The following is a 26330-nucleotide window of genomic DNA, read 5'->3' as shown; positions in this document are numbered from 1 at the left end:
TCTGCATGCCTAAGTTGCTTTTTTACACCTTGGTGGCTTGGGGAATACTGTGATTAACATAACGGAGATGACAAAACAGAGCAAAAAGCATTCCTTCCCCAAACCATAAGAAGTGGGCAACATTTTTTGGCAATGTTTTAGTCACACCTGCAAGCAAATAATGTCAATCAAAAGACTTTGTGGGGGGAATTGGCAGCATTTAATCCTGTTGCTTTTTATTGATCCCTGCAGTCCTAATATAAAGTGATGTAATAATGAACGATGTGCAGTTCCTTATTCAGGGCTGCCATGCATCAATTTTATGATGTGTATTGGCTATCTCAGTAATGACAGAACCACCACTTTTCTCTGCAGGGCTGCATTAAATCAGCATTTTAAGCTGTCAGGTAATAATTCCAAGCTTTAGAATAATAAAGTATATTTATATCATGCTCCGACATCAATACAGTGAATGGAAAAACACGCTCCTTTCCTGAAGTTATTTTTTTTAGAAGTAATTTCATTGTGTTAAATGGCATTTTTTGTTGATTTTTGTTTTGTTTTCTGGCATACAGGAGGCTACTCATCTTCTACAGTAACGGCACAATAAAGCTGCGGAGGCTGGAAGTGAGGAAAGCCACCTGCAATTTTAGCTTAGAAAGCAAAGAGCTTTGTGCAGCCAAGCACACACTGAAATAGTCCAGTTTGTTTCCAAGCTTGGCTTTCCCTTCAGAAACACGCAATTCCTCCCGGGTCAGTCATCTCTGAGCTCTTAGTGTGTCACATCTAGGCTGAAGCTACCAAAAAATGCATGTCTGGAGTGTCGCTGGTGAGAAACTCGGTCACACGCGTGCCTCATCCCGGAAACCTGGGGAACGGCGGCACATTGCCTCCATCTCTATCCCACACAGTGCCAGCAAGAGACTGCGTACCAGTAAAAGTATGATCAAGTAAAGGAGAAGGCAAAAATAAAATTCCATATTCAAATCCTGGTAAGAGAGTAGGTTACGCTAACAGGTCAGTTATCTCATTTCCCAGTGACCATCTGACACCAGTGTGATTGAAATCTTGTTTGTTGCTACAGCCTTGTAGTGATGGCAACATTCCCAGTATCTGAAAGGGCCGAAAAACACGCCTAGTGCTATTTAAAATGTTGGCCTGTCCATTGGGATTTGCATCTGTATGCACTCAGTGTCTATTGTATTAAAGCCGTGAATAATGGCTTCTATTGCAGGGCCAGAATGGAATTTCACTCCCCATATCAATAAATAACTTGGCTTCCTATTTTTTTCCTGTCTTTGTCATCTTTTCCTCCCTCTAGAGAGTTGCAGACCGACTAGAGCTGAAGGCAGGACAGACAGACTGACTGGTGTCCTTGCTGCTACAATGTTCTTCACTGGTGTGTCCTCCTCATGTGCTCAGGGCACAAGCCCAGCGAGGGGATGCTCAGCTCAGGAACAACCCCGAACCCTGCCATTAATACTCCCCGTCTCTGTAGGCACAGCAGATGGCTGGAGCACGAGCCTGACTCATTCTGCACATGGCACAATTACGTGATAAATGTGTGACAGTCACAGGTCAGGTGTTCAACCTGCTTGAGGGACCAGCAGCAGCACAGGACCAGAGATGGCAGCTTCCAATGAGGCCCAGCAGCAACCACACATCACTGCAAAGCTGCCGAGGGCTCTTGGCCCATTTCTGAATGGTTTGGTGCAGCTCAAGTATGAAAGCAAAAACAATACTTGGATAAATCTATGTTCCAGGCTGGGCAGACTTCTTCACCTCTCAAGTCTGGCCTGCTAGAAAGCAAAATGGGACAAAAAAAGTAAAGAAATGATGGATTTTTGTGTACTATTCTATGAACGGTGTGAAGAATAACACAACAAACAGTAGCAGAAAATACTTAGAAGTAGTTATTTAGGCTGCCCTCAAGGGTTACACAGCCCCACTGTGAAGAACACTTTTCTAACAAGCAAGCAAGAAGTGTCTCATTTACTCCAACTATTTGGCTGGCACATATGAAAATGCTCCCAGCAAGGGTAAAACCATTCAGGACCACAGCTGGCTCCATCCCTCCTTACATCTAGCAACATAAGGTAATTCGAATTACAAACCTTTGCCTCTTAACATGATGTAGCTACTGGATTAGCCGAGTGATGGATTAACTAGGAATGAAAGCTGGAAAGAACATCAGGGACTATTTATGTACCAGCACACACCTCCTTATCCAGCCCCTGTGCATCATTTCAGCAACTGTCCTAATTATCTAATAGTTCACCTTCCTGAAGAGTTGGAAAGATTTCTGTCTGGAGGTTTTAAACCAAAAGCAAGGCTTGAGTTGTACAGACTGACTGTCTAGTGCAGAATCAGCTGCCCTTGAGATAGGCAGCATCTCTAAAATTTTGGTTTGCTCCCTTTCAACTACCCTGAAGTGCTCTGTGTATTAGTTTACACTACTCTGACATGCTGGTTGCCTCACAGGACACAATCTGACCCCAAGTGCAAGTTACCAGGCAGACCAGGGACATGCTGGGTGTGATGGGCGAGGGTGTCCCTCACCCAAACCCCAGCCCTCCCTCCCACGAGGGAACCGGTCAGCCCCAGCATCGCATCGCAGCACTGAAAACAGCCTTAGGAGAAAGTGTAGAAAGCAGCTCAGATTGCACTGAACTCTCTTGAATTCGTCCTCCTATCTTACATCTTTAACTCAAAGGTCTTTTTTTGACGAGCTTTCCATAGAGCTTGGCTTTTCAATTGACTGACTGTATTTGCTAAATGGCTCTGAAATTCCATCTCCCTACAAGTGATGAACACTGCTACTAAGCACCTCTCAAAATACCCCGACCCTCAAATCTCCAGATGTTTTACTGCCAATGGGAACATGAGGCTTTCCTTTGCCCCTGTGAAGCTGTCAGTGTCAACCGAGTCAGGAGAGCTGAGTTACATCTGTTAAGGCTCCTGTTGTGCTGCTTGAATTGATGGCTGCCCTAAGGAACACAAGGAATGTCCTGAGTTGGAAGAGACCCACAAGGATCACGGAGACCAACTCCTGTGTCTGTGGACATCAGGAAACTGTCCTTAGTTTCTGAGGCGGGATATTGTGCAGGAAGTGTTCCAGAAGTACTCCTTTTGCCTTGTTCTATTCCAGAACAATTTCTCTGCTCTTGAGGTACCTCCGTTATTTTCAAGTAAGCTTCAGAAAGCTAGAAAAGTATGTACGGTTGCATTAAAATTAAAATGTGACATGGTCTAAAGCGTAGATATAGTTTTCTACTATTTGCATTAATTTTGAAGATTTTTACCCCAAACTCATTGCAAGTTCAGCTCTAGTCAAGCCAATGGATGGATCCGCCCCACGTGTGGAGACCAATATACACCCACGCTTACCTGATTCCTTTGTCAAGGGGAAGACATTTGGACTCATGTTGGCATGGATTGAGATCAGGAACACAGTGGTTAATCACCTCATCACACAGTTCACCTGAGGCAAAAGAAAAGCAATAAAGCTTTAATACAACTTGGACAATCCTGAACCAGCTTTAAGCACGATGTTTGGGGATGCTGAATCTCCCTAAATGGAGACAGCTCAGTAGTTCAGAAGGAGGCGACAATATTGCTTGTGAGGGCACGTGAAACTCCATTAAAACAGGTTCCTTTGACCTACAGGGCCTGTACTGTTTCTATCACATGAATTTGAAAGGCTGGTATGAAAAGTACTGACATATAAACTCCGCTTGGAGACAGACTAAGGATCAAATGGGCAGTTCCTGACCCAGAACCTCTTATATCAAAGCAAGCAAGTGACACAAAAGTGAAGCTGCTCATTAGACCATAACATTTTCACACTGAAATATATTTTACCCATAGTTAATACTCTGCCAAAGAAGCTGATTTGACATCATTCTGGAAAAGAACAACAACCCACAAACCCTCCCCCCAAAACCTCTGCGACTCTCAATAATAGGAACCAGCTTTAGGACTGCATGCAATTATGAAACATTCACTATTTATAAGAAAAGCACTAGCTCTATTGCGCTCACAGGAGATGATGTCTTTTGAGAGAAAAAACACATCACATGTAAGCTCAGCTCAGCTGTTTCTAGGTATGGTGTGTTACAGGCCATGCGCCTCCCTGGATTTGTATAAATTTTAATAATTAATAGTTACAGAATGTTCAAAACCAGATAGTTTATTTAAATACCACCCTTCTCTGAGTCCTAAATTATTAGGTCACACTTCAGTACCCCAGGATTTGAGATCCAGCCAAAGACCACAGAAATCTTTGCCTTCCCAAGAAACCAACAGAAACCTACCCCACACCTCCCAAAGCCTTGCAGGAAAAGCAAAGGTCAGGTACTCTCAACACGGAAACCCCCAAAAGCTCCAGTCCCAAAGTCCCCTATGCAGCTATATCAGAAGACCACATCTGCCAGGTTTCGAGGTTACGCATATCTTGTGTGCCTGTACATGATACATACCATTACATGAGCAACAAGCCATGTGGATAGCGTTGGAAAAAAGATAACGTGGGAGGCACTGGTGGGCTGGCAATGTTTTAGCAGTATTTTCATGAAACTCCACCTGTCTTGGGAGAAACTCCATTTTGAAAAATCCTCACTCAAGTAGCCACACAGAAACACCAAGCCAAGCAAACCACAAAGGTCAAAATGCAGATGGAAAACGCAAATCAGAATCGTCCATCTTTTATCAGTCTTGTGATCTGGCAGGGATGACTGAGAGCACAATCCTGAGGATGCCTGTGGCGGTGACAGGTACGGTTTAAGTTGTTAACACCCCCAGCTCACTCCTTCTGGTGATTTCTCCCACATCTCCAGCTTCCCTACACTACAAGCTACATAGCTCTTTATTTCACTCTTCATATTAGAATGGAAGTCAAATACATATTTGCAAAAATTACTTTGGTTTGTTTTTGCTTTGTTTCAAACATGGGAGATCTCATAGATCTGCTTTTGAGAGTTGTCAAGCATAACCCACCAAGTGGAGCAAGAATGCAAGCCCTGGAGGCACAAGAGAGGGTACCACCACCAAACCTATATTTGTGTGCCACACACACCCTCACGACTTTTGGCGGGTTGGGTTTGGCAATGCCGGAGAAGTCTGGCATGGCAATCTGCAGTGGACAGTTGATTATTCATAGCATCGGCTGTAACACAACCGATTCCCTCTGGAGCCAAGGAAACCCAGGAAGCCACCACTATTAAATACTTTTTAAAGTCGTCTTACAGCCCTGGACAAATCTTGGGCAAATGCAATGACCGCGTCCAGCTCATGAAGGGCGAACACGCCAATGAATCGGAATGCTGCAAATCCACAGGAACCACAGAAACAGATCATCTGCTGGGCTTGATGTTTGCCATTGTGCTGTTACGCCTCCAAAGCAACTAGAGACACTCAGGTCTTACAAATACGAATGTAGTTGTCATTGGGGACAGCTCTGAACACATTTTTGAGGTGGCAGAACTGGAGATATGTCTGCTTACTAAGCAATCCCCAAACCCACGGCCCACCAGCCCTCCCAAATACTAACTAGGAAAGTGACTCCCCTGGCCCACGGGCAGACAGGAACATGAGCAGGTCAGAACTTGCTGCGATGCCTGGACAACCGCCAGTTCATCATCTTGGTATTCCTTGTGTCCCTTGTGTGCTATGAATCTGATGTGAAAATAAACATTAAAAAAACCCCACCAAACCAGAAATGGCTGGTGACATTAAAAGAACTCAATGATCTAGAGCTGGAAATATTTTTGGAAGACCATTTAATAACTGAATGCAGTGTGGATAGATGCCTTCAACTATCCTTTCACTAAAAATGGTCAATACATACTTTTGAATTGGGTTTTTTTGGTTGCTTTGAAGAGAAGGAAACAGGCTTTAAAAAAATAAGTTTCATAAATTCTCAAAGGAAATCATAATTCTTCTTAAAGTATTCTTCTCAACAGTCTTGACAAGTGCTTAGAGATCCAGCAAAAATCTCCCCAAATGTCAAATATTATGATTCACTGTGTCATTCTGAAGGCACCACTATCAAATGTAAGAGAATTCTAGGCTAGGTACCAAACATAGCATCCAAAAAGCTTTATCATTTTTCATGCAAAACTTGGAACATTTAAGGACCCTTCCTGTTATTCTTCCCATCTATCACTCATTAGGGAGCTCGCTGGGGAATGCCTTGCAACCAGAGCTGCCTGATCTCGGGAAGAAAATTCTTCTTGATCCATTAGTGCAGGCTCCACCAATGTTCACAAGATGCTGCAGAAAGCATGCCAGGGAAATAAAACACTTTCTGAAAAGCAAAACCCAAGGCACTGGTTGCACGAAGACTTTCTCATGTTTTATTCACTCAGAAAATATTTGGGCCAAAAAATCTGCCCTCAGATCCGAGAGTGCAACGTCCATTGGCCACTTTAATGTTGGTATCAGTGGAAAAATCTGATCCTCCCTTTTTTTTTGGAGTGACACAGGGCTGCTTCTCCGTGCAGCAATTAAAGGTCTTGTCCAAATTTCTCATTGGATAGCTATGCGAATCAAAAAGCGAACTGGACATTCATCTTAGGCCAACTTCTAGCAGCACTGATTATCTTTGTGGAAGATACTTGATTATTCTAAACCAACAGAAATGTTCAGTGTAACGCTTTCCCAAATGTAGAAAATAATCCAACCTCCCTATTTTCCTCTCTCTTATGTGTTGTCAAATCAGAGCTCCAGTTTGGGTACATGAGGGTTTCTGAAGTGCTTATATAAAGACAGGAAAGTGACAACTTTTCTAATTGGTCAAGCTATTTTTTAAATCCCAAATAACGTTTCTTGTTTCATCACGGTGCGCTTACTCTCTTCCATCAAAGCCGAAGAGAACAGATCAACATGCAATGCACCCCACTGCAGAACACGTTATGACTACGTCAGATTTACAGGAGGAAGACCACTTATGCCATGAGATTTGACTTTTCACAGTAGCCAGAGGTATTATGGTCAACAATGTTCTGTGATCTGTAGAACTGAGCCATGATACAAAGAAGGTGCCTTTATAAAGACAGGCACATCCTGAGCTGTGCAAATGTCTTGGTAATCAGTGCTTGTTTAGGAGAAGCATTCTGATATACCACAAAAAATGAAACTTATAGATTAGAACCAAGCTGCACTGACAGGTGGAACACTAACAGGTGGATCTCCCATTGCTGCTGTCTCATGCATTTAAAAACAATAAAGAGAGAGAGAGAAAAAAAATCCCCGAACAATACAAAAGGCATTTTGCCCCCGTGCAAATACTGCCCTTGTCCCCTTCACCAGCGTTGCTCGGTGCTTTTCAAAAGCAACACAATGAAACACTTTTTTGTCTCATGCTACATTTTCCTGCTCTTAATTTTTCAGCAAAATCATGAATTTCATGGGGCTTTCCACATGCACCTTTCACAGGGCTCCCTGCTTAGGAAGAGCTGCCAAGAAACATGTTCCGGCTTTTCTGTAGCCTTCCACACGCCCCAGAATGAAGCCAAAACAACAATAGAGCAATAAATACGACTTTTACACACAGTTTAATAATAATCTTTCTTTTTTCCCTTCTGTGCTGTCATGAGAGCTACATATTTCATGCCACATTAGACTTTTAAACCCAGGATCAAGCTACACTGTTTCTCCTTAATCGGTAAAGGAGAGCTTGGATGCAGTAAGAGTATTTTACTGAGCTGTAAGTAAAACTGCAGCTCTGAAAAGACAATCTAGACCACCGATTTGCAACCGACGAGTTAGATGATTGTCCTTTTGTTTCACACGTCTGTTGGATGATAGTTTGTGCTCCCATTATGAGTATTCATGAAATAATTCATAAAGCAACACAGAAAATATTCTCATCCTTAATGTGAGAGAAGCTTTCGAAGGGCCTGGAAGACTATAAGAAAAAAAGGCTATCCAGAATTTCACAATATTACTTGAGAAAAGGAAAGTGCTTACAATGAAGAAATGATGAAGAAAGCCTGGCTTTTATCCACAGAGCAAACTTTTACAGGCTGCACAGGGAGCAGATATATATTTGAGCGGTTAAATAGTATGTTGCAATTTTCCGAACTTTGCCAGGTAAGTCAGACTGGAACTCTTTACTGCTAATAAAAAATACTGTACTGTTTTTCTCATAAGAGATTACTCATTTTGTATCTAATAACTTGTATCGGAAGAAATGGTTTTTGAATTTTGTTTTCCCCTTCCCTCTTCTCAGCTATTAAAAAGAACTCAGTGGAGAACACAGAACCTAAAAATGGTTGGGTGGAACAGACATAGCAAGTTCCTCCCAGAAAATAATTCACTTAGGAATGTTGTTGATGTTTGATGAAAAAGATTTGAGGCTCTTCTTCGAAAAAAAAGAAGGAGTTTTTTAACTTCCAAACTGTTTCAACTTGCAATGAAGAAGAGAGAAACTGTGAAAAACCTTCAGTAGCAAATGCACTCGGCTGCCACGTTAGATACCAAAATGTAACAGAAATTACCTGAAACGCACCGCAGCAGAATTCTCTGTCTGGATTATCAATGAAGTTGGCTCTTGCTTGACAATCACTGCCCACAATACTTAGTAGAACTGAAGAACTAAAAGGTACTTTATGCTTTTTATTCCATGCTCACACTTTAAAAACTCGTCATATCAGGTTTTGGCCTATTAAGTGGGAACCTGAAGTTAGACTCCACATTGAGATTCCCAAAGTGGCTTGTTTTTCAGAATTAAGGAGCGATTATCTCTAATCTTGAGGTTAAACAAAGGGACAACTGATTAAACAACAACATCTAGGTAGAGCAATTATGACCCTTGCAGTGTTTCTGAATCTTGAACAAGGAATACGTTCCAGTTCTACTCATTGCCAAAGCATGAAAAATCATGTTCAACGTCACAAGTGCCACAACACCACAGTAGGTGAAACGTTAACTAAACCAGACAATTTCCAGTGCTCTTACAAGGTGGTAATATCCTTCATCATGCCTTAGAACCACTGTGTCTGGAACAGATCCTCATTTTGCTGGACCCCTACCTTTTTGAGCTCTGTTACTTCATATGGATGTTTTCCAACTATGTGATTTGTCTCATATCGATTTGGGATCAATTCAGCTATTCAGACACCTACTTGCGTCCAGCTACACCTAAGATGCCGTACATTTTCTGAGATGTCCTCTCAGGGCTGGCAGACAGGACCTCAACACTGACTGGGGGACGGGGAACAGGGGCTGTGTTTGTTCATAAGGCTTTGTCTCTGCCACTCTTTCCTCCTCACGCTGTTCCCCTGTGGGCTCCCACCCATGGGATATGACCCTTCATGAACTTCTCCAACGTGGGTCCTTCCCACAGGCTGCCATTCTCCAAGGACTGCTCCAGCGTGGGTCATTTCCATGGGATACAGCTCTTCAGGAACAGACTGAAGGGACACAGTTCCTGTCAAAACACCTGTTCCTCCATGGGCTCCTTCTTTCTGAGTCTGTCCACCAGCTCCAGTGTGGACATCTGCTCTGCCATGGTCCTTCACTGGCTGCAGGGGGACAGCCTCCTTCACTGTGGTCTTCTCCAGGGCAATTTCTGTTCCAGCACCTGGAGTACCTCTTCCCTCTTCTTCTTCACGGACCTTGGCATTTGCATTGTTGCTTCTCTCACGTTTTCAACCAGCGTTGTTGCTGGGCTCAGCCTTGGGCAGTGGCAGGTCTGACAGAGGAGTAGCGCTTCGCCTGTTCTCATAAAACCCACCAATACAGTCCCCCTCTTCCCCTGCTACCAAACCTTGCCACATAAACCCAATATGGCCTTTGAACCAATAGAAGTCTCTGAAGAATACTTTATAACAAAAAAGATTTACTCATTTCCTGCTGGCAGTTCTAACGTGGCCATCCCCGCAGTGTCTGCATGCCGAATACATTGGATGTCCATAGTTGGACCCGGCTCCTCCCAGCTTTATTACAATAACTATGCAGTGTGCACCACCAGTATGCCAGTAAGCAGCTAATTAATGGGGTGGTGGTGAACTTCTAATCCTCTGATTGTTTCTTCACAGAGCAGATTTAATGAATCATGAATCCCATCTGAGGATGATACTCACTCCACCCATCCTTTAAGACAGTAGTAGTTGAGATTTCATTTCCTCAGAGATACACTGTGGAGATACACAAGAGAAACTCTCTGGTATATCTGGTTCCCCAAATATGACACGTTGCATTTCACAAATGGGCCAGAGGAAATCCTGGAGCTGAGAGCTCCAGCATGACGGGACACCCACACGGAGACCACAGACAGGCTGCAGCACTGCCAGCCTCCTCCTTCAGTCCCAGTACAATGAGATAAGAGAGTCCAATCTGATAGCAATGACATGTGGGTCCTCTCTCAATAAAACAGGGCTGGAAATGGGCTTAGGCTCTTCAACAAAGCTAAAAACTCCCAGCTCTTCCAGCACTTCTCTTTCATACTTATGCAAGTGGGAAATGTGGGTGCCTTTTCATTTTTTGCACAGAAAGCAAATGCACTTCACGTTTGCCAAGTAACTGAGAAACTTCCATGTAAGGCAGAAATCCTTCAAATAAAAGGAAGAAAACACATCAAACTTTGACCACAATTTTTTCTTTTGTCCTGAGGAAATTATGGCTAAAGTTCCCAAATTTAAGACGAGGCTGATGTTAGGTACTTGATAAAGCGTTCAGTGTTTATGAGGTGGCCCCTGTCCTTGTGGAACCGCAAGGCTGAACCACGCTACCTAAACCCCTCCTGTTCCTATGTCAAACATGTAGTTCAAAAATCGCAAGGGGCAAAAAACCAACCTAGAGTGCAATGATGCACTTTATTTTCATTCAGCTGCCACCGGTGCCCGTCTCAGGGACTGGCGCAAACCAGCCTGGCGATGGGCAGTGATGGGGAACGGGCTGGGGAGCTCCACATGTGGCCACACGGCATCTTTCTTCCAGAGCTGTTTAGCGTGACCAAGTGCTTGGCTTTGGCCACGCAACATTGCCGCAATCAGCTACGCCAGGAAAAGGGGCCATAATCACTAGCAGTGAGTAGTGTGCTGTCTAAAAGTAGCTTAACTACAAAAATCTCAGATACCACCTACCACAGGACACCACAAGGTCCCCTAAGGTAAAACACATCTTAGCCTTCTCTTCCAAACACATAAAACCAGAAATAGTTTCTAGCTTTTATTTTTTGAGCAATATTTTTTTGTCCTGTGTTACAAACTGCTTGCAGCTTTTTCCCAGGGAAACAAACTATTTTAAAACACTTGCTCCCCCTGCTCCCCACCATGGGATGCCATGTCTTTTAGAAAAGACCTATTTTCAGCAGTAGAAGCCACTACTTTTCTTTGTTTAGGTTTCAGAACAAAGAGGTGTAGCTACTTGCTGAGGCTTTTTAGGATCCTTGGCAAAACCTGAAATATTTCCTGATTTTTTTTTGTGTGAGCACTACACAGTTGTGCTTCTGGCTAAAACTGAATAGATAGGAAGAAGGAAAAGTCAGAGCAAACAAACAAAACTAAATAAACCAGCAAGTTCAAAGCATAAAACCATAGTACATAGTTTGAAGCATAAAACCATAATACATACTTTGTACAGCCCATTTTGTCTTTTTTATATGTTTGGACACCTCTTCAAGGGAGAGAGCAGAGGACAGTGAGACTGAGGAGGGGATCTGGTTTTGGAGGTATGAAATGCTATATTTGGATCTGGAAATATAAGTAATCAGTGATGGCCCTCGAGGAGGTCTATGACAGTAGTGAATGGCCTACCCTTCCTCTCCGTTCTGTCTTCTTTAACTTAAGTTCACTTACTTCATAGAGTCTATTTGTATTTGCACATTGTTTTAAAGTTGTTAGATGGAAGGGAACTAGGAAAGTGGTTTGTGAGTGTAGGTATTTTTTTCTTTAAATGAAAGTGAGATGGGGCTGGAGTGTGGGAAATTCCTTCCCTCTGCAGTCACTTAACTAATTGCCCATTTTTCATCTACTTTGAGCGGGGGGACTGTCCAAGAACTTGAAAGGAAAACACTGCAAAAAGTTATTAATCGAAGAAAGATCTTTGGCCTTCATTATTCCAACCAACGAAAGCAAAATTTATGCATCATTATTTGGGATATTCTTTCCTTAAAAGGCTGTAACAAGTAAAACTAGACAGGCAGAAGATAAAGCAGGAAAATACTAAGGTATTAAAAAAACCCAGTCTCTGGATACTGCACTTCTGTCCATAGTCATTATTTCCAACACATGCATTTTTAATTTGCATTTCATTTAGGAACATAAGATTTACTACCATGATTTAACCATTAGTCAACTAAACCAAGGGCGATCCTAAATATTTCTTAGAGAACAACATACATGCACGCTCTTATATTTTCTTTCTCCCTTATATCTTCTTTCTCCCTGTATCCAGACTATTATTTGTATTACAACATACGTTTATTTCACACACATAGCGTTTACTGTAATATCACTGCAGTGTTACCGGTATTATGGCACCCAAGAGCACAGGAGTGAGGTGGGATGCAGAATCCCTACTTTGCAGTGCTACCAGAGCCTTCCTGCCTCCATGGTCGGGAAAAGAAGGGACCTGGGCATCTATAACCAACAACCTGAATGGTGCTCAAACCATCACAGATGCTCAGTACAGAAACATCGAGTCTCATCTCCAGCATAACACAGAGCACTCGGGCACTAACTTGTGTTTTAACTACAGCACCTGCTGAGAAATCCATTCTGTATCTAGAAGCAACAACTCTTGTATAACTACATTGATAAAAATGTATATTCTGGATTTCTTCAGCCACAAAGGCCAGCCAATGAACCTTTTAAAGAAATTCCTATTCTCCATACAAATATTTGTGGAGGTGGAAAAGAGAGAAAAGCTTCATCTATCTGCTTACTCTTTGTTAAGCCACAGAAGATTTTTTTCCTTGAGATCTCCAAGACCTATTCTCAATCCCCCACTGTTTATTTATGTTTCACCTCTAATCCTCTCCCTCATCTCTCAACTTGCTCCTCGAATTCTGAACAATTCTGAACTAAGTATAATATTTGGGCCCAACACAAAGAGATATGAAGTACATTTTCTGTCCTACTAGACTACTCTGCCTATGGATATCCCTGCCCTCTTAGGCAAAGTACTACATCGAGAGCTCATTTTACCGCCGACTACTTCACAGAAAACTGCTTCCCTGGAAAGTATCCTCTGTCATCCCCTCTTTGTCCAAACAAATATAGATAAAATCCATACACTTGGCAACCCTGAAGCACGCACAGCTTGCTAAAACCATGTTCAGCACAGTCGGAACCTGAGAGGGAAGCAGGTGGCTCAGTGCACATTTCTGAGCACAGGAATAAGGAATTCCTGATTCCTCCAGTGACCCACTTTCCTTCTGAAATGTTAGCGTTCACTATCCTCAGTACATTCAACACGATATTAAAGCCATCTGCACTTTTTCTTTTTTAATAGATACTGCCATAGTAGCTTCAGGTATTGCTTCAGTATAAAAAGGTTTATTTAAAGAGAATATACACAGAGATGCCCCGGATGCCACAGGAGATTTCAGTTCAGCTCTTCGGCCAACAGAGCCAGGCACACAAATCCCTTCCAGGTGCCTCTTCATGACTCACCTCCGTGCCTCCACGGCATCTCCTCAGCTGCTGTTCACTCCATCAGGCAACTTCAGATGCTGTCCAATTTCTTGTGTTTGGACTCAGCTTTTAGAGGACCCTCAAAAACCAGGACTCGGATTTGCTTGGCTTGTATGCAACCTTTGTTTGGCTGGTGGCTTCAGTTCTTCCAGGTATTTTAGGCTGTTCCCTGCCTTTCTGCTCAGAGAGCACCAGGGGGACCTGTGAAGGATCCCCCAGCCCAGCTGAGTCCTTCCAGGACACTGATCAGGTTTGATGAAATATCCCCCTATTGATTTCTAATTTCAGATTTCAAATGTAAGCAACACCCCTATTTTTGCAGCCTTTTGCACTTATGACTTGTATTATGTTTTCCAGAAGTATTTCCTGCTCTTCTTCAAAAACACAGTTTGTTTCAACTGTAGTCAAACCTATTGCCTGCACTGTGATAGCAAATACTTGTGTAGTATATATGATTGTGTGCATCCTACATTGCAAGACTGGGGTCTAGTACTTGACAAGCTCCTGCTAATAAGCGTAAGCACAGCAATATCCAGGTTAAAAAAAACCAACACACACACAAAACAAAACCAAAAAAAACCCTGTAAGCTGATTAAAATTATTTCAAAACTGAATCTGAAGTATCGTAATCATACGAGTACTCTGGCCTCTATCCAGACTGCCATTTGAGAAGTCCCAACCTAGTTCTTTCCTACCTTTTTTGTCTGCAAAAAACCAAAACAAACTGCAATATGCCCATGAAAAGGGAAGGGGATCTGCGTATATACTGGATTCCATTCCTCACTAAATATGTCTTTTCTTGGCTGGGCAAATATATTTCCTCTTGTAAATGTAAAGACTGCCTCCTTCTATAGAGTTTTGTTTGAAACCACCCAAGAACAGCTCACATAAATAGTGCATGAGTAAGCACAACAGGCTTGACATCCTATAAGCAGAACTCTTTACTCTGCTAAGCTGAAGTTTTTCAGTTTTTGGCAGAAAGATCATTTTATAACACCAATAAATGTACATTTAAGTCATAAGGCTTTTCTCAGCTAAAGATTTACATGGGCCTCCTTTGTATCAGCCACAAAAATATTTTAAGAGTTTGGAAATTCTAGAAGCTTTCCTACTGCCTTACTCAGCCACTCAAGCTTGATCCTCATTAAATCCCCTGACATGTAATATATTCCAGTATACAAGAAGCCCTTCATTACTTCTCCATGCTGGAAGGTAATAAACCCATTTCAAAGGATAGAAGCAGGAACTATCGCAGGTGTTTCCTCACCACGCTAACCCAGTTTGAATGAGTCAACGCCGCTCCAGTAACGACTTGAGAAAAAGCATTTTTAGATTCCAGTTAGGAGGGTTTCTGCTCCTGCAGAAGGTTTAGGAAGGAATTTATCTGAAATGCAGGATGGGTACTGGAGATATTCATTCCATTTCTAACGCCGTTACCAACTTTTGTCACTGTGGACCTAGCAGGTGACGGCACATCTGCCATGCTGGGCTCCCCATGGGTGCACTGGGAAGACTACAAGGGCACCAGCAGTTTCTTACGCAGCCTTTGCTTCTCCATTGGTGAACTAGAGATAACGAATTCAAACAGCACGGTGTCAGGCTCATTTTATTTAATAAATGAGGGCCTCTGAGATCTCAGGTGAAAGCCATGCCCCAAAAGCTGTTTTCCGACCATAACTCAAACAGGAACTATTTTTATTTTCTAAGACTCAGAACAGATGTATATCAGACTCAGTACTGGAAATATTTCTGAAAAACGTTTACACGATGTGCATGCAAAAGTAAAAATTTCTCCTATACCTCAAACTTCACTATATTTTAATGTATTTTACAATGAAGCATCAGTATTTCAACTCGGAAGAGTGGCCATGTTTGTGAGCATGTGTATTGCAATACTGGTAGAACTAACCTCTTTCCAGTAAGAGATCCAGGTGGCTTCAAAACGGGACTAGATTCTTGGTTAATTATACACTCACAGAAAGAGCAAACGTGCCTTTGGACCCTCCTGGATTCCTGTTCCTCTTTGCTTGTGGCCCTTTCTTACCTGTGTAATTAGGAGGGCAGAGACAGACATAATTGTTGATCCCATCCACACATGTAGAGTTGTTCTCGCAGTCATTATCTTCGCAGTCATCTGGGTTTATTTCGCACCTTTCCCCCTCATACCCAAGGACACAAGAACAGCTTTGGAGAAAGAAAAAAAATAAATAATGAAAGTTAGCATGGATCTGAATGGGCATGAGGTTTGAGGTATGAAACTGAAATTAAAAAGCCAGTTGCTGGAGCCCAATTCACTGCAGTTTAACCATATGTGTTTGATGAGGGATGCAGACTGATGGTTCACGGGGTCACATAATTATTTACATGAGACATAGAAGCATCAGCAGAAGATAGCCTCTGTGGTGCTTTGCTTTGCTTTCTTTGTGGGTAACCCCAGCCATGAGTTAAAGTGAGCAACTCCAGGGCAGTAAGCAACTCCAGTTGCATCACAATATTCAAATTCTTGGCTTCTCTGTTGAGGATTTTGCGAGTGATACGTGCCTACAGAGGACTAAACAGTCATAGGGCGACTCAACAGCTTTTAGATACCTGATTCTCTTCAAGAAGCAACAGCTTGACTTGAGTTTGCAGACATGGACCTTTTCTTCTCATTACCCCTTTGTCACTTGTCCAAACAAGAAGTGTTTGGGAACGATTGCTTTAGCAAGTGCAGTATCGTTTCTGTACTTCTACAGCTCTTCCAACATCTATCTGTAGAAAAGCTGATGATGTCTAGATAATTCAGCTAAAACACAAACAAACAACGGCAGAGCTAGGAAAGGTTCTGTCAGGATGTGGACACACATCTTCTTATCGAAGAATAATTGCACTAAATATTTTATCTCACAAGACTGTGATATATGGTCCCTAGAGGGACCGTAAGAAACTAAGTGGTTGAAGAATGACTTCGATTTTTTTTGTAAATCTCAGTTTTCTCTCTAGATCCAGGAGTTATGGTTACTAAGAGAACCTTTATATTTTAAACTAACTGTAAGTGATGAAGAGGTGGAGGCCACAGTTTCCCAAAAGAGAGTCTAAAAACATGTGTTAAGTGCTCCAGTCATTTCAGTGGCTCCTACGAAGCCAGCAACGATATTTGCAGTGTTTGAACAGCGTTGCTGTTCACTGGTCACAGAAAGCATGTGTGTGGAAGGGAATTTGTGTTGAGTTCCAGTCCAAACTACGCATTCATTCAGCTGTTCCTTTCCCATGCAAGTACTGGTGGCAGGAAGGGATTGAACAAGCACTAGTGACTGATGAGAATGAAACCCAGAAAGCACCAGAGCAGTCACACTAATTGCCATCCACTGCTTCCTGAAACCAGGAGAGTTTCCAATGCAGAGATGGCTGCAGGGGACTTTTTTCATCTCAGATGCACAAAGTGGACATGGGGTGGTCATCCTGTTGTATGTAGGCATCAGGGGGTTGAGATGGGGAATGTCCTGGAGAAATAGATGTTCAGAATATGTGAAGAAAGTGTTGGCTGCTCTCAGGGTGACACTGTGACCCTTGCTCCTGTGTGCCCCAGACTGAGCAGAGTGCAGGGACTCCCAGGGCAGGGAGAGTACAGAGCTCTGCATCCACCTTCAGCAGGTCCTAGGATGGACCCTCAGGATCAAATTAGACATGGGCAACCTCAGAAATGAAGGGAATACCAAAGAGAAAGAAAAAAGGGCAAGGAATGTGTGTTGAGCCACCACAAAAGTAAGATCTTCTAGATGGGTACAGAACAGGCACATAGATCCCATGCTAAGAGTAATCATCATTCAGCGCTGCAGGGACCACTCACAGGTCATGAGAGTTAGAAAACCTTCACCATGAATAACCAAAACCCAAACTGCTCAAATAAATCCAATTTAAGACACAATAAATCAATAAGAAATATTCTCTTTTCCTGTCTCAAGCTCATTATTGCTAATAAAAGATGTTCTCTTGCTGACTCTGTGGTGATCCAGAGGATCGCAGGAGGCAGCCAGGAAAGCAGAGCTGGCACACCATCATTTGTGGCAATGCAAGTGTCAGGGAGGGGGTTAAAGACATCTAATTAAATACAGTGGCACATTTGTCATGTCTCCCTTTCTGATTACAAACCCCCATTTTCAGAGGTTTATAACTCAGCCATAAAAATATGCTCCAGGCTGCAACTTGGCATCCAAGGTCTCAGTTTGAGAGCACATTTTTTCTTCTCTCCATTTAAAGAAAAGCAACAAGAGTGGCTTTGTGCTGGTTATTTTTATGTGAATATAACACCATTTTCCTTCCACAAAAGGACTGGGACAGCTTGGATGTATGTAATTAAAAATGGCATTATTAAATACTATCACAGTAATGGTTCAACTCAGTAGAGTTACCATTAGTAACAATACATGTGGGATTGTTAACATACAATTGCTCAGTATTAGGACACATTCCATACTGAAGGAAATGTCAGCATAATTGATGACATTTGGCTACTGGTCCCTAAGTATTATAGGGGGTCTTTACATTATTACTTATGTACCATTCTTTATTTTGATTTGCATTCAAATGTGCCAAATACGAGGACCGAAATTAAATGATAAAACACACAGTTTGGGACCCAGACCGAACCATATGTTGAAAGAGTTGCTGCTTGGGACTGTTTGTATGTATTTTCCCAGAAAAAGCTTAGAAGAAAAATGAAGTTTGCAGAGTGACTGGAAGGTCATCGAACTTGGGTTCCATCTGACCAAGAGAGAAAATTAATTCCAGAGACAACGATGAAAAGTTTGTACTGACTAAAGAGTGAAGCAGTGTGAGACGGCATTTCATTTGGACCTTGGAAACAATACAGTCGAGCAGGAAAGAACTCTTTATTAAGCTGTAGTGATTGCATAAATGTCCAAATTCCCTGCTCCTTCAGGTTAGGGATTTTCTGTCAGTGTTGTGCTTTCCTAAAAATAAAGAACTAAATGAAGCTCCAAATCATCATTATCCTCATGAAGGGGCAAGGGACACAGAACTTAACAACAGCATTTGGGGGTAAACTTTTGGAGCTGAAGTATACTGACCATTTTGTAAGTTTACTATATTAAACAACATTTTTTTTCCCCCAAACTCTAATGAAACAGTTTGGCATCTGTTTATTAACATAGGCATATATATAGTGTAACATGTTTCAAAAAAATCAACTTTTAAACAAAGATCGTAAATTCTTTCAGGAATAGTACAGTTTCTTGGTAAAGGAACTTTATACATCTACATCCCAATGGAGTAGCCTGTAAGTCTGGAAACGCAACGTTTTTCCTTGAAGTAAGCAGAATTAACACTAGGGAGTTAATGAGATCCAGGATTTTACATTTATGAGGGAACTTAAAGTTTGTGGAAAATGCTCAAGAAAACGCTCTGGAAAAATGAGGGGGGGGTTTATATGGAGAAAAGTTAAAATAATCCAGAGACTTTGTTTCCCAGCACAGTCGGTTATCAAAGATCAGCTGGTTGCCTGTGGCTAAACTGAAGCTGAGCTGGCGGCTCTGCCTCCTTCATCAAAGTCTCAACTTCCAGGCATACTAAAGGATCGGGACATGTCTGACTGACCGTCTTATTTTATCAGTCTCAATAAGCACCTTTTTGGGCAACTTTTTGTCAAAGGAGACATAGATTAGATTAGAATGAGCAATTCAAAGGGAGGAAGAACTTAATGTTTTACTCCCCTGAGCCACACAGCGCTACTTAACTATTCTTTAATACAGAAGTTACCTGAAAAAAAAAAAGAACGTGAAAGTTATTCAGAATTGAAGAAGTGGAAGAATAAAAGATGCCAAGGAGGACTGAAGAACTCCAGCTGAACCTTTGCCCTCGGGCTGCCCCACCAGGACCTGCTATCACCACAAATCTGAGCGGCTCAGTCCCCCGCTGCCGCCTGTCCCCCGGGTACCCGGCACAGCGGGTACATCGGGCTGGAATCTCAGTCATAACCACGAATTTCCTGCCTTTGCCTGGGGAACATCACTACCTCAGCATTAGTTAAAAGGTAATTTTCTTGTCTAGGGCTGCAGAAACTGGAGAGTTAAACTGCTTGGCATTTCGCAGGGAAAGAGCTTTGGCTTAAGTTTCCTTTTTACAAGAGTAAAGATTTGACAAGTTTGGCAGCAGAGCTTGTGTATGAATATATTTCCCCAGGGAAGAGAATATACAGAAGATATAATTTCTTTTACAGGCCACACAACAGAAAAAACCAAGGAGGCCTCTCATGAAAATGTTTCTGACATCCACTTCCTCACAGCATATAATCCAAGGCAATGTTTTCCCATCTTGATGCGTATAACTCTGACCGCTGCCATCCAATGGAGAGGAGATTTCCCACCAAAAAGACCCCAAACCAACCAAATTCAATCTCAAAACGTTTTTTTTTTATCTTCCCCTTCACTGTTCCATCCCCACACCACATTTCTCTAAGACGTGCAAAAGCCCCACGCTCATGTTCTCCAGAGCAGCTGGGGCTATGGACCGACCGAATTAAAAACATGGAGAGAAAACAGACCAATGCATAAGCGGAACATTCAGTTTTATGAAGCAAGATTTTGACGAGATACAGTTTTATGTGTCTTTTATTAGACCAACTGAAACTACATAAATAACTATAAAAGCAGAAATTTTCCCTAAAAAGCCTCAAATGTTGTTCAGCAACGAAACCACCCCTGTAGTTTTGCAAAGGATCTCAAAACCTACATTCATTTGGAGCTGAAGCAAAGCTTCTGGAATTGTAAAATCATTTACTCAAAAATGTCAGAAGTGGCTTTCATTTCAGATCATTCCAAACTTTTTACTTTCCATCACAGAACAAAACAAAAATGCTAAAGAAAAACCTGATGTAAAATAGAAGCTGAAGCCTTTCATTCCAGTATTATGGATATTATAAAACGTTTTGCTAGCACATTTTTAATATCAGCTGTATTTTTGAGAAATGAGTACTGAGTGACAGAAAACAGATATTCTAATACGGCGCAATTTTGCTTTGGCACAAGCTGGAAAAATCTATCTAAATAGTGTTGCATGAGGGCAACCAGAAGGGAACCCGAACTGAAGACCACCAGACCTTCCTTTCACTCAAGGAGAAACCAAACCTCAACTTCTACACTAAAAACTGCTGGACCTGCTAAAATCTGAATCAACAAGAGGTCTAGCAGATCACAAGGGTAGAGTAGCGTTTCACCCCAAATCTCGACGTTCCTGCCAAGCAACGTGCCCATTTGCATGTGCTGTGATCTGCAAAGCCGCCTCATTTCCATTTTCTTCCATTTCTTCCATTTTCTGCTTCCCCACTCATCCCACCCACAGGGCAAAATGGAAACTTTTCTGTGCCTCGCTCCCACGGGAGGGATTTGGGGAGTCAAAAAGAAGCCGCAATGCTCTGCTGGAAAGATAAAGTGCATCCTGCCACTGGTAGGGGACAGGACACCCAGAGTCCTGCCAGCCACCCAAAGTTTCACCTGAGCCTTTCTATTTTGGAAAAAACCCTATTTTCTGACATAAGATGATATGGGTTTGCTGACTCAGTTAAGAAACAGTTAACTTCGTTGGAACAGCCTGAAACCAAACTGTAATCAAACTGAAAAAATGCACTGGTTTGACTCCCTGCTTACAGCGCTGATAAACCCTGCAAAATTCAGTGTCTCCCTCCAGCTGTCACTGATAGGAACCTGGACACAGGAGAAGACAAAGCAGCAGCCTCAGTAATGCATAAAAGCTTTCAGACGTGAGGCTTTCGTATATGCAATTGGAACAGCAGCACGGTGTGCTTTGTACATATTTTGTGCAAGAAATAGCATAAATACCGAGGACCAAATCTATGCAAATTTGAGCTACTCTTTACTAAAAAAAAACCAAAACCAATCCAGCAACTTTAATGACAACAAGTGACCAAAGCCTCAAACTTGTATTTTCTTAGTGGTAAAGCAGTGCCTGTAGCAGCACAAATCTCTCTGTTACCTCATGAATATATTTGGATTTCTCTTGGGGTAACCCCACTTACGCTACATCTTTCTCATAGGGGAAAGCTGAAATCCGTAAAGTGCAGCTGTAAAGGTTATTGTCTTGCAGGCATAGCGCTCAGGATGTGGCAATCCCTCCATGCTTTCTAATTGTTTCTTTAAAGCCTGTTTGTCTACATGATTCTTCAGTATGAAAATATTTTGCATCTGGTTGTCAAGCAACAGACATTTATTTTATAAATACAAAAAAGGGTATATGCGAGTTTGAAATGCCCCAAGGCAAATTAACATACAGATAACACAATGCAGATCAGAGAGATCACTCCAAATGGTTCTTAAGACTATATTCCATTATGAGAAAACAAGGATGCTTGTTTCAGAGGAAACAATACGTCACCAATGAAACCAGATTAATTTTTTTGTATGGCAAACAGAAGTGTCGCATGCAGCAGCTTTTATAATGTAACCATTATAGTTCATTAATGCAAAATAGAAACACATTTAACTTATCACCTCATTTAAAATGAACTTTGTGTTACTACCTGAATCCATCTTTATTTGCCTCGGTGAGGTGGCAGGTCCCTCCATTCTGACATGGATTTTGAATGCAGGAATTAATGGGCACACTGCAGTCTCGACCCTATTTGGGAAAATTCAAAAGAAACAAGGTTAGTAAGACTCGTGTCATCTAAATCGAAGCCTCTTGCTCCCTTGCCCTATGCGTGGCACCATTTACAGGAGGTCTGTGGCGTTCAGACCCACCACATCACCTGATGCTCTTTATTGATGGTCAGATATATTCATAACTTCAGTGAGAACTTGGGCAGGGCAACTGTTCTGACCAGTGGGAGCGGTGGGTACCTTGGTATCATTTCAGTCTCAAGATTTTAGCCAACTCTTTCATTTGACTGTTTTAAGGAAACATTTGGTTTCAGCATTACTTTAGCACACTTCAATGTCTAACGTTAGTTACAATGAAAAGAATTCATCATGACCAGAGGTAAGCAGAAGGCCACACACAGCACAAGACTGCATAGAGTCAGCGCTCATTCAACCGCATTTACCAAGTGCTCAGTTAAACACTGCAACAGAACACCCTCCTCATTACTGCACATTGTCCAAACCTAAAGGGGAAAATTCATTTTTATTGTGGGAGTTGAGTTTCAGTTTCTGCACAGCACAAAACAAATCCTGTTTGAGATACCATCGTTGAACCAGTTCCCTTCTTAAAGTTTGCTCTAAAACATACATCAGTTCCAACTGAACTTCACCAGCTTGAACAACCTCAGCTGCTACCAGCTGACCTTTAATTGGCTCTTCAAGGCACAGACATATTTTTCTGATTATTATGTTGTGTTGATTAGAACAAGCTATTTGTAAAACTGGCAAATACATCGAAGAGTTTGGTCTTGCTTTTCACAGTAAGGTGGAATAAAGAAACCTGAAAACCTCAATACCCAAGGGATCTGTGCAACCACAAGATGTTCAAGAGATCTCTCTACTCTTCCTACCAAAGGAGGAAGGGCTAAAGTCACTGCGTTTGTTCAGCCTGGAGAAGAAGAGACTAAGAAGAGACCTCATTGTGGTTCACGGCTTCCTCAGCAGGGGAGCAGGGCTGAGCTCTTGTCTCTGTGACAGTGACAGAACCCAGGGAATGGCAGAAGATGTGCCAGGGAGGGTCAGTGGGACATGAGGAAAAGGTTCTTCACCCAGAGGTGCTGGACACTGAACAGGCTCCCAGGGAGGTGTCACGGCCCAACCTGACAGTGTTCAAGAAGAGACTGGACAACGTCCTCAGACATACGGGGTGACCTGTGGGGTTGGACTCAATGATCCTTGTGAGTCCCTTCCAATTCAGGACATCCTAAGATTCTATGATTCTTGAGGCTCTGTCCCCAGCATTCCCCAGGGACAGGTGAAGCAGATTTGCATTTTAAAATCTGCGTAAATACATGGAAACAGGGACATCCTTGTCCTTGGTTGAATCAGAAGAGAAACATTTCCAAAGACCAACAGGAAGACCTGGCCATCCCCGGGCACACTGCGAGTCCACTCGCCCCGCACAGCAGTGCGGGCAGCGTGCGCAGACCTCACCCCAGAGCTGGCACACAGCTCTGCTCCATCCATCCCGCGCTTGCCAAACGGCCTGTCCTTCTCCATTTGAAATCCCCAGCCCCCAAATGTCTTGGGGAAGAGCTGGGAAGGTGCCGAGGGAAGCTCATGCAGGTTTTATTTTGGCACCGTGTGTTGCGCAGCACTTGACGGATGCGATCCACACAGCATTAGCGCTAATCCGCTGCCACCCTTCCCAGCACTGCCTGCTTTGTCCATCTGTGTTGTGAATCCTGGGTGCTTTCCATGTTATCCTCGTGCCATTTTCTAGATTTCCAAGATCACAAATACTCTTCCTGCGCTCTCAAATAATTGACTGTTCTATAGATACTTCACTAACATCAATTGCTTCTGTATCACGTGAACTCGTCATCCCTGCATCACCCAAATGTTAAAGGCTTTGCAGCTAAGCATAGCTAGAAGCAAAGCAGGAACCACAGCATCCATTTTTCTGAAGGTTTTCGTCACCATTGAACACCGTGTAAAACAGTCTCATCACTTCTACTGTAATTACATGGCTTATTTTGAATGTTCTTGTAAAAATTTAATAAAGAGAAATGTTAAAATGGGAGCAAGGCATTTTCAGTCTCACTGGCACATGAAATTTCTCATGACTTAGACTCAGCTGTCATTTCTGTACCGAACATGGCTGAATTATTGGCTTCTTAGGCCTTGGGCACCATGGAAACCAATTAGTACGTGCTGCTGAATCAGACTTAATTACAACAGTAAGTTGCTATGTGGCTTTAGGAAAATTAGAGTCTCTCTGACTCAGTTTACTCGTTGTAATAAATGGGCAAACAGCACTCAACCCTTCTCCGAGGATTATCTTCTCAGCATTGAATTTATCAGTCGCACACTGAGAGCCCAAAACACAAGCACAATTTCTCTAACACAAGAGATTATGAAAACCAAAGAATTCTGAAAGGAGAGAAGCCGCAGAAAATACTGGTACTGGTAAATCTACAGCAAAGCAAGACCGTTTTATTTCTCTGTAAGACTGCCACTAACCAGAAGAGCCTAAAGACATTCTAGAAACATCTTTCAAATGAATAATGCAATTCTCCAGTCTCAATTTACAGTAAGACTGTTCTTACTGGAAAAATAGAATTGCTGTCAAGCATCACTAAAATTAATTTATCTGCGAGTTAGGAAAAACCCTTTGAATTAGATTCCCTGGAAATAGCTGTCGTTACAAAGGAGAATATTGTATATTTGCTTGAGGACTAAAGAGCCTTTTCATGAAGTCTGAAGCAGAAAAAGAGGTGCGGACTGTGTTTCAAGGGCAGGCAAGAAGATACGACTGTCTCAGCAATTCACAGAAAGAGGATGAAGGTCCCTCTATGTGCAGTATTTTATTTCTAGAGCTTTTTTGAGCTGCAATAAATTTTTGCCTAGTCTGATGGGAAAGCATCAGTTCCAAAACACTTTTATAAAATTTCTCTGGTTTTCTGTAGGAGAGGAAAGGATTAGGTGTTGAACCAAAGTTTCTGCAACTAATCACGAGACAAGTGTTCAGAGTCCAGCTGCCTTTTCAAATGCGAAGTACCTCAACTGGTCCAGATTTTATCTGGGCTGCTCCAGCTCCGTATTTCAGTGAATGAGAACAGAAACTATCCACCATACTCTGAAAGTGTCAGTTCTTCATTTCATACTCAACAGTAATTAACTGTACTCACTTTGTGAATAGCAAGACCTCTTTCCAGCTCATTACAGCCCTGTTCAATGACTACAGCGTTTTAAACCATGCTGGAAAAACGAGCTATACAGAAGAAATACCAAAGTTTGTTTTGAGTTGTTAAAAATATATAATGTGTTCATAATAAATTTTATTTAGATGGCGTATGTCGAGAACAGATGGTAGCATTAATGTGTTTAGTAAAAATATTAATACTAGACGAAGACAAATATAGTGGATAGAGACTTTAAATAAAGAACTAGGACATTTTCATAAACAACTTAATTATCAAGCTCTAAATACAGCTTAAGCTTTTAGGGAAATCAGACAAAAGTACCAGCTACAAAGACGCTGTATTGCAAACATAGTCCTTCCCTTCCCGATAGTGGAAGCAATGCCTCCGCATCCAGCTCTCAGGCTCACACATGTTAATACAATTGTCTTATGGGTGTCCTGGTCAGAAGATAATAAGCAATCAGAAGTTAATAAGCAATCATTACACTAAGGGAAAAGGCTAAGTAAATCTTCCACTTCATGATAGGCTCTGAAGAAAAATTCAAAGAAAGAGAAACTGAGAAATATGCTGTGTTCTATGAGTGTGCGTTCAGGAATGTTATTCAAACTTACAAGTATGTGCCAGCTTTAAAATTTTAACCTCCTAATGTTGTGAAATTAAGAAAAGATGGGCACTTATAGCCATTATGTACAGCTTTGCTCTGCCTCCACAGGGCTTGGGAAGTAGTTTATTAAACACAGTTTCCTGAATAATTCCGATGTACGCTCATTGCTCGAGTGATTAAACTACATCTGCAGTGCCAGCAGGACTAGTTCATATATTCAGACCTGCAAGGGTCCATCAGCAGAATGAAGGGCTAAGTACAAAAGAACGAGATGAGATGGGATGAGAGGAGAGGGGAAAAAACCATTCAG

The 26330-nt window shown here is 42.1% G+C and overlaps 1 protein-coding gene across 2 annotated transcripts in view; it reads right to left on the bottom strand.

The window, feature by feature from the left end:
- The window catches only part of SLIT3 (slit guidance ligand 3), a 488520-nt gene that overhangs the window by 35571 nt on the left and 426619 nt on the right, over nt 1-26330 (bottom strand). For both annotated transcript variants that reach the window (XM_065848802.2, XM_065848803.2), the window contains exons 28-30: nt 22153-22250; nt 15664-15803; nt 3367-3460 (exon numbers count right to left, since the gene is read on the bottom strand). In XM_065848802.2, the coding sequence (XP_065704874.1) occupies nt 3367-3460; nt 15664-15803; nt 22153-22250 (332 nt within the window). The remainder of the gene's footprint in view (nt 1-3366; nt 3461-15663; nt 15804-22152; nt 22251-26330) is intronic.

Source organism: Patagioenas fasciata, chromosome 14 (assembly GCF_037038585.1).
Source record: "Patagioenas fasciata isolate bPatFas1 chromosome 14, bPatFas1.hap1, whole genome shotgun sequence".
Classification (NCBI taxonomy): domain Eukaryota; kingdom Metazoa; phylum Chordata; class Aves; order Columbiformes; family Columbidae; genus Patagioenas; species Patagioenas fasciata.
Note: the sequence above shows the minus strand (reverse complement) of the source record. Positions and strands in the feature narration are given on the sequence as shown.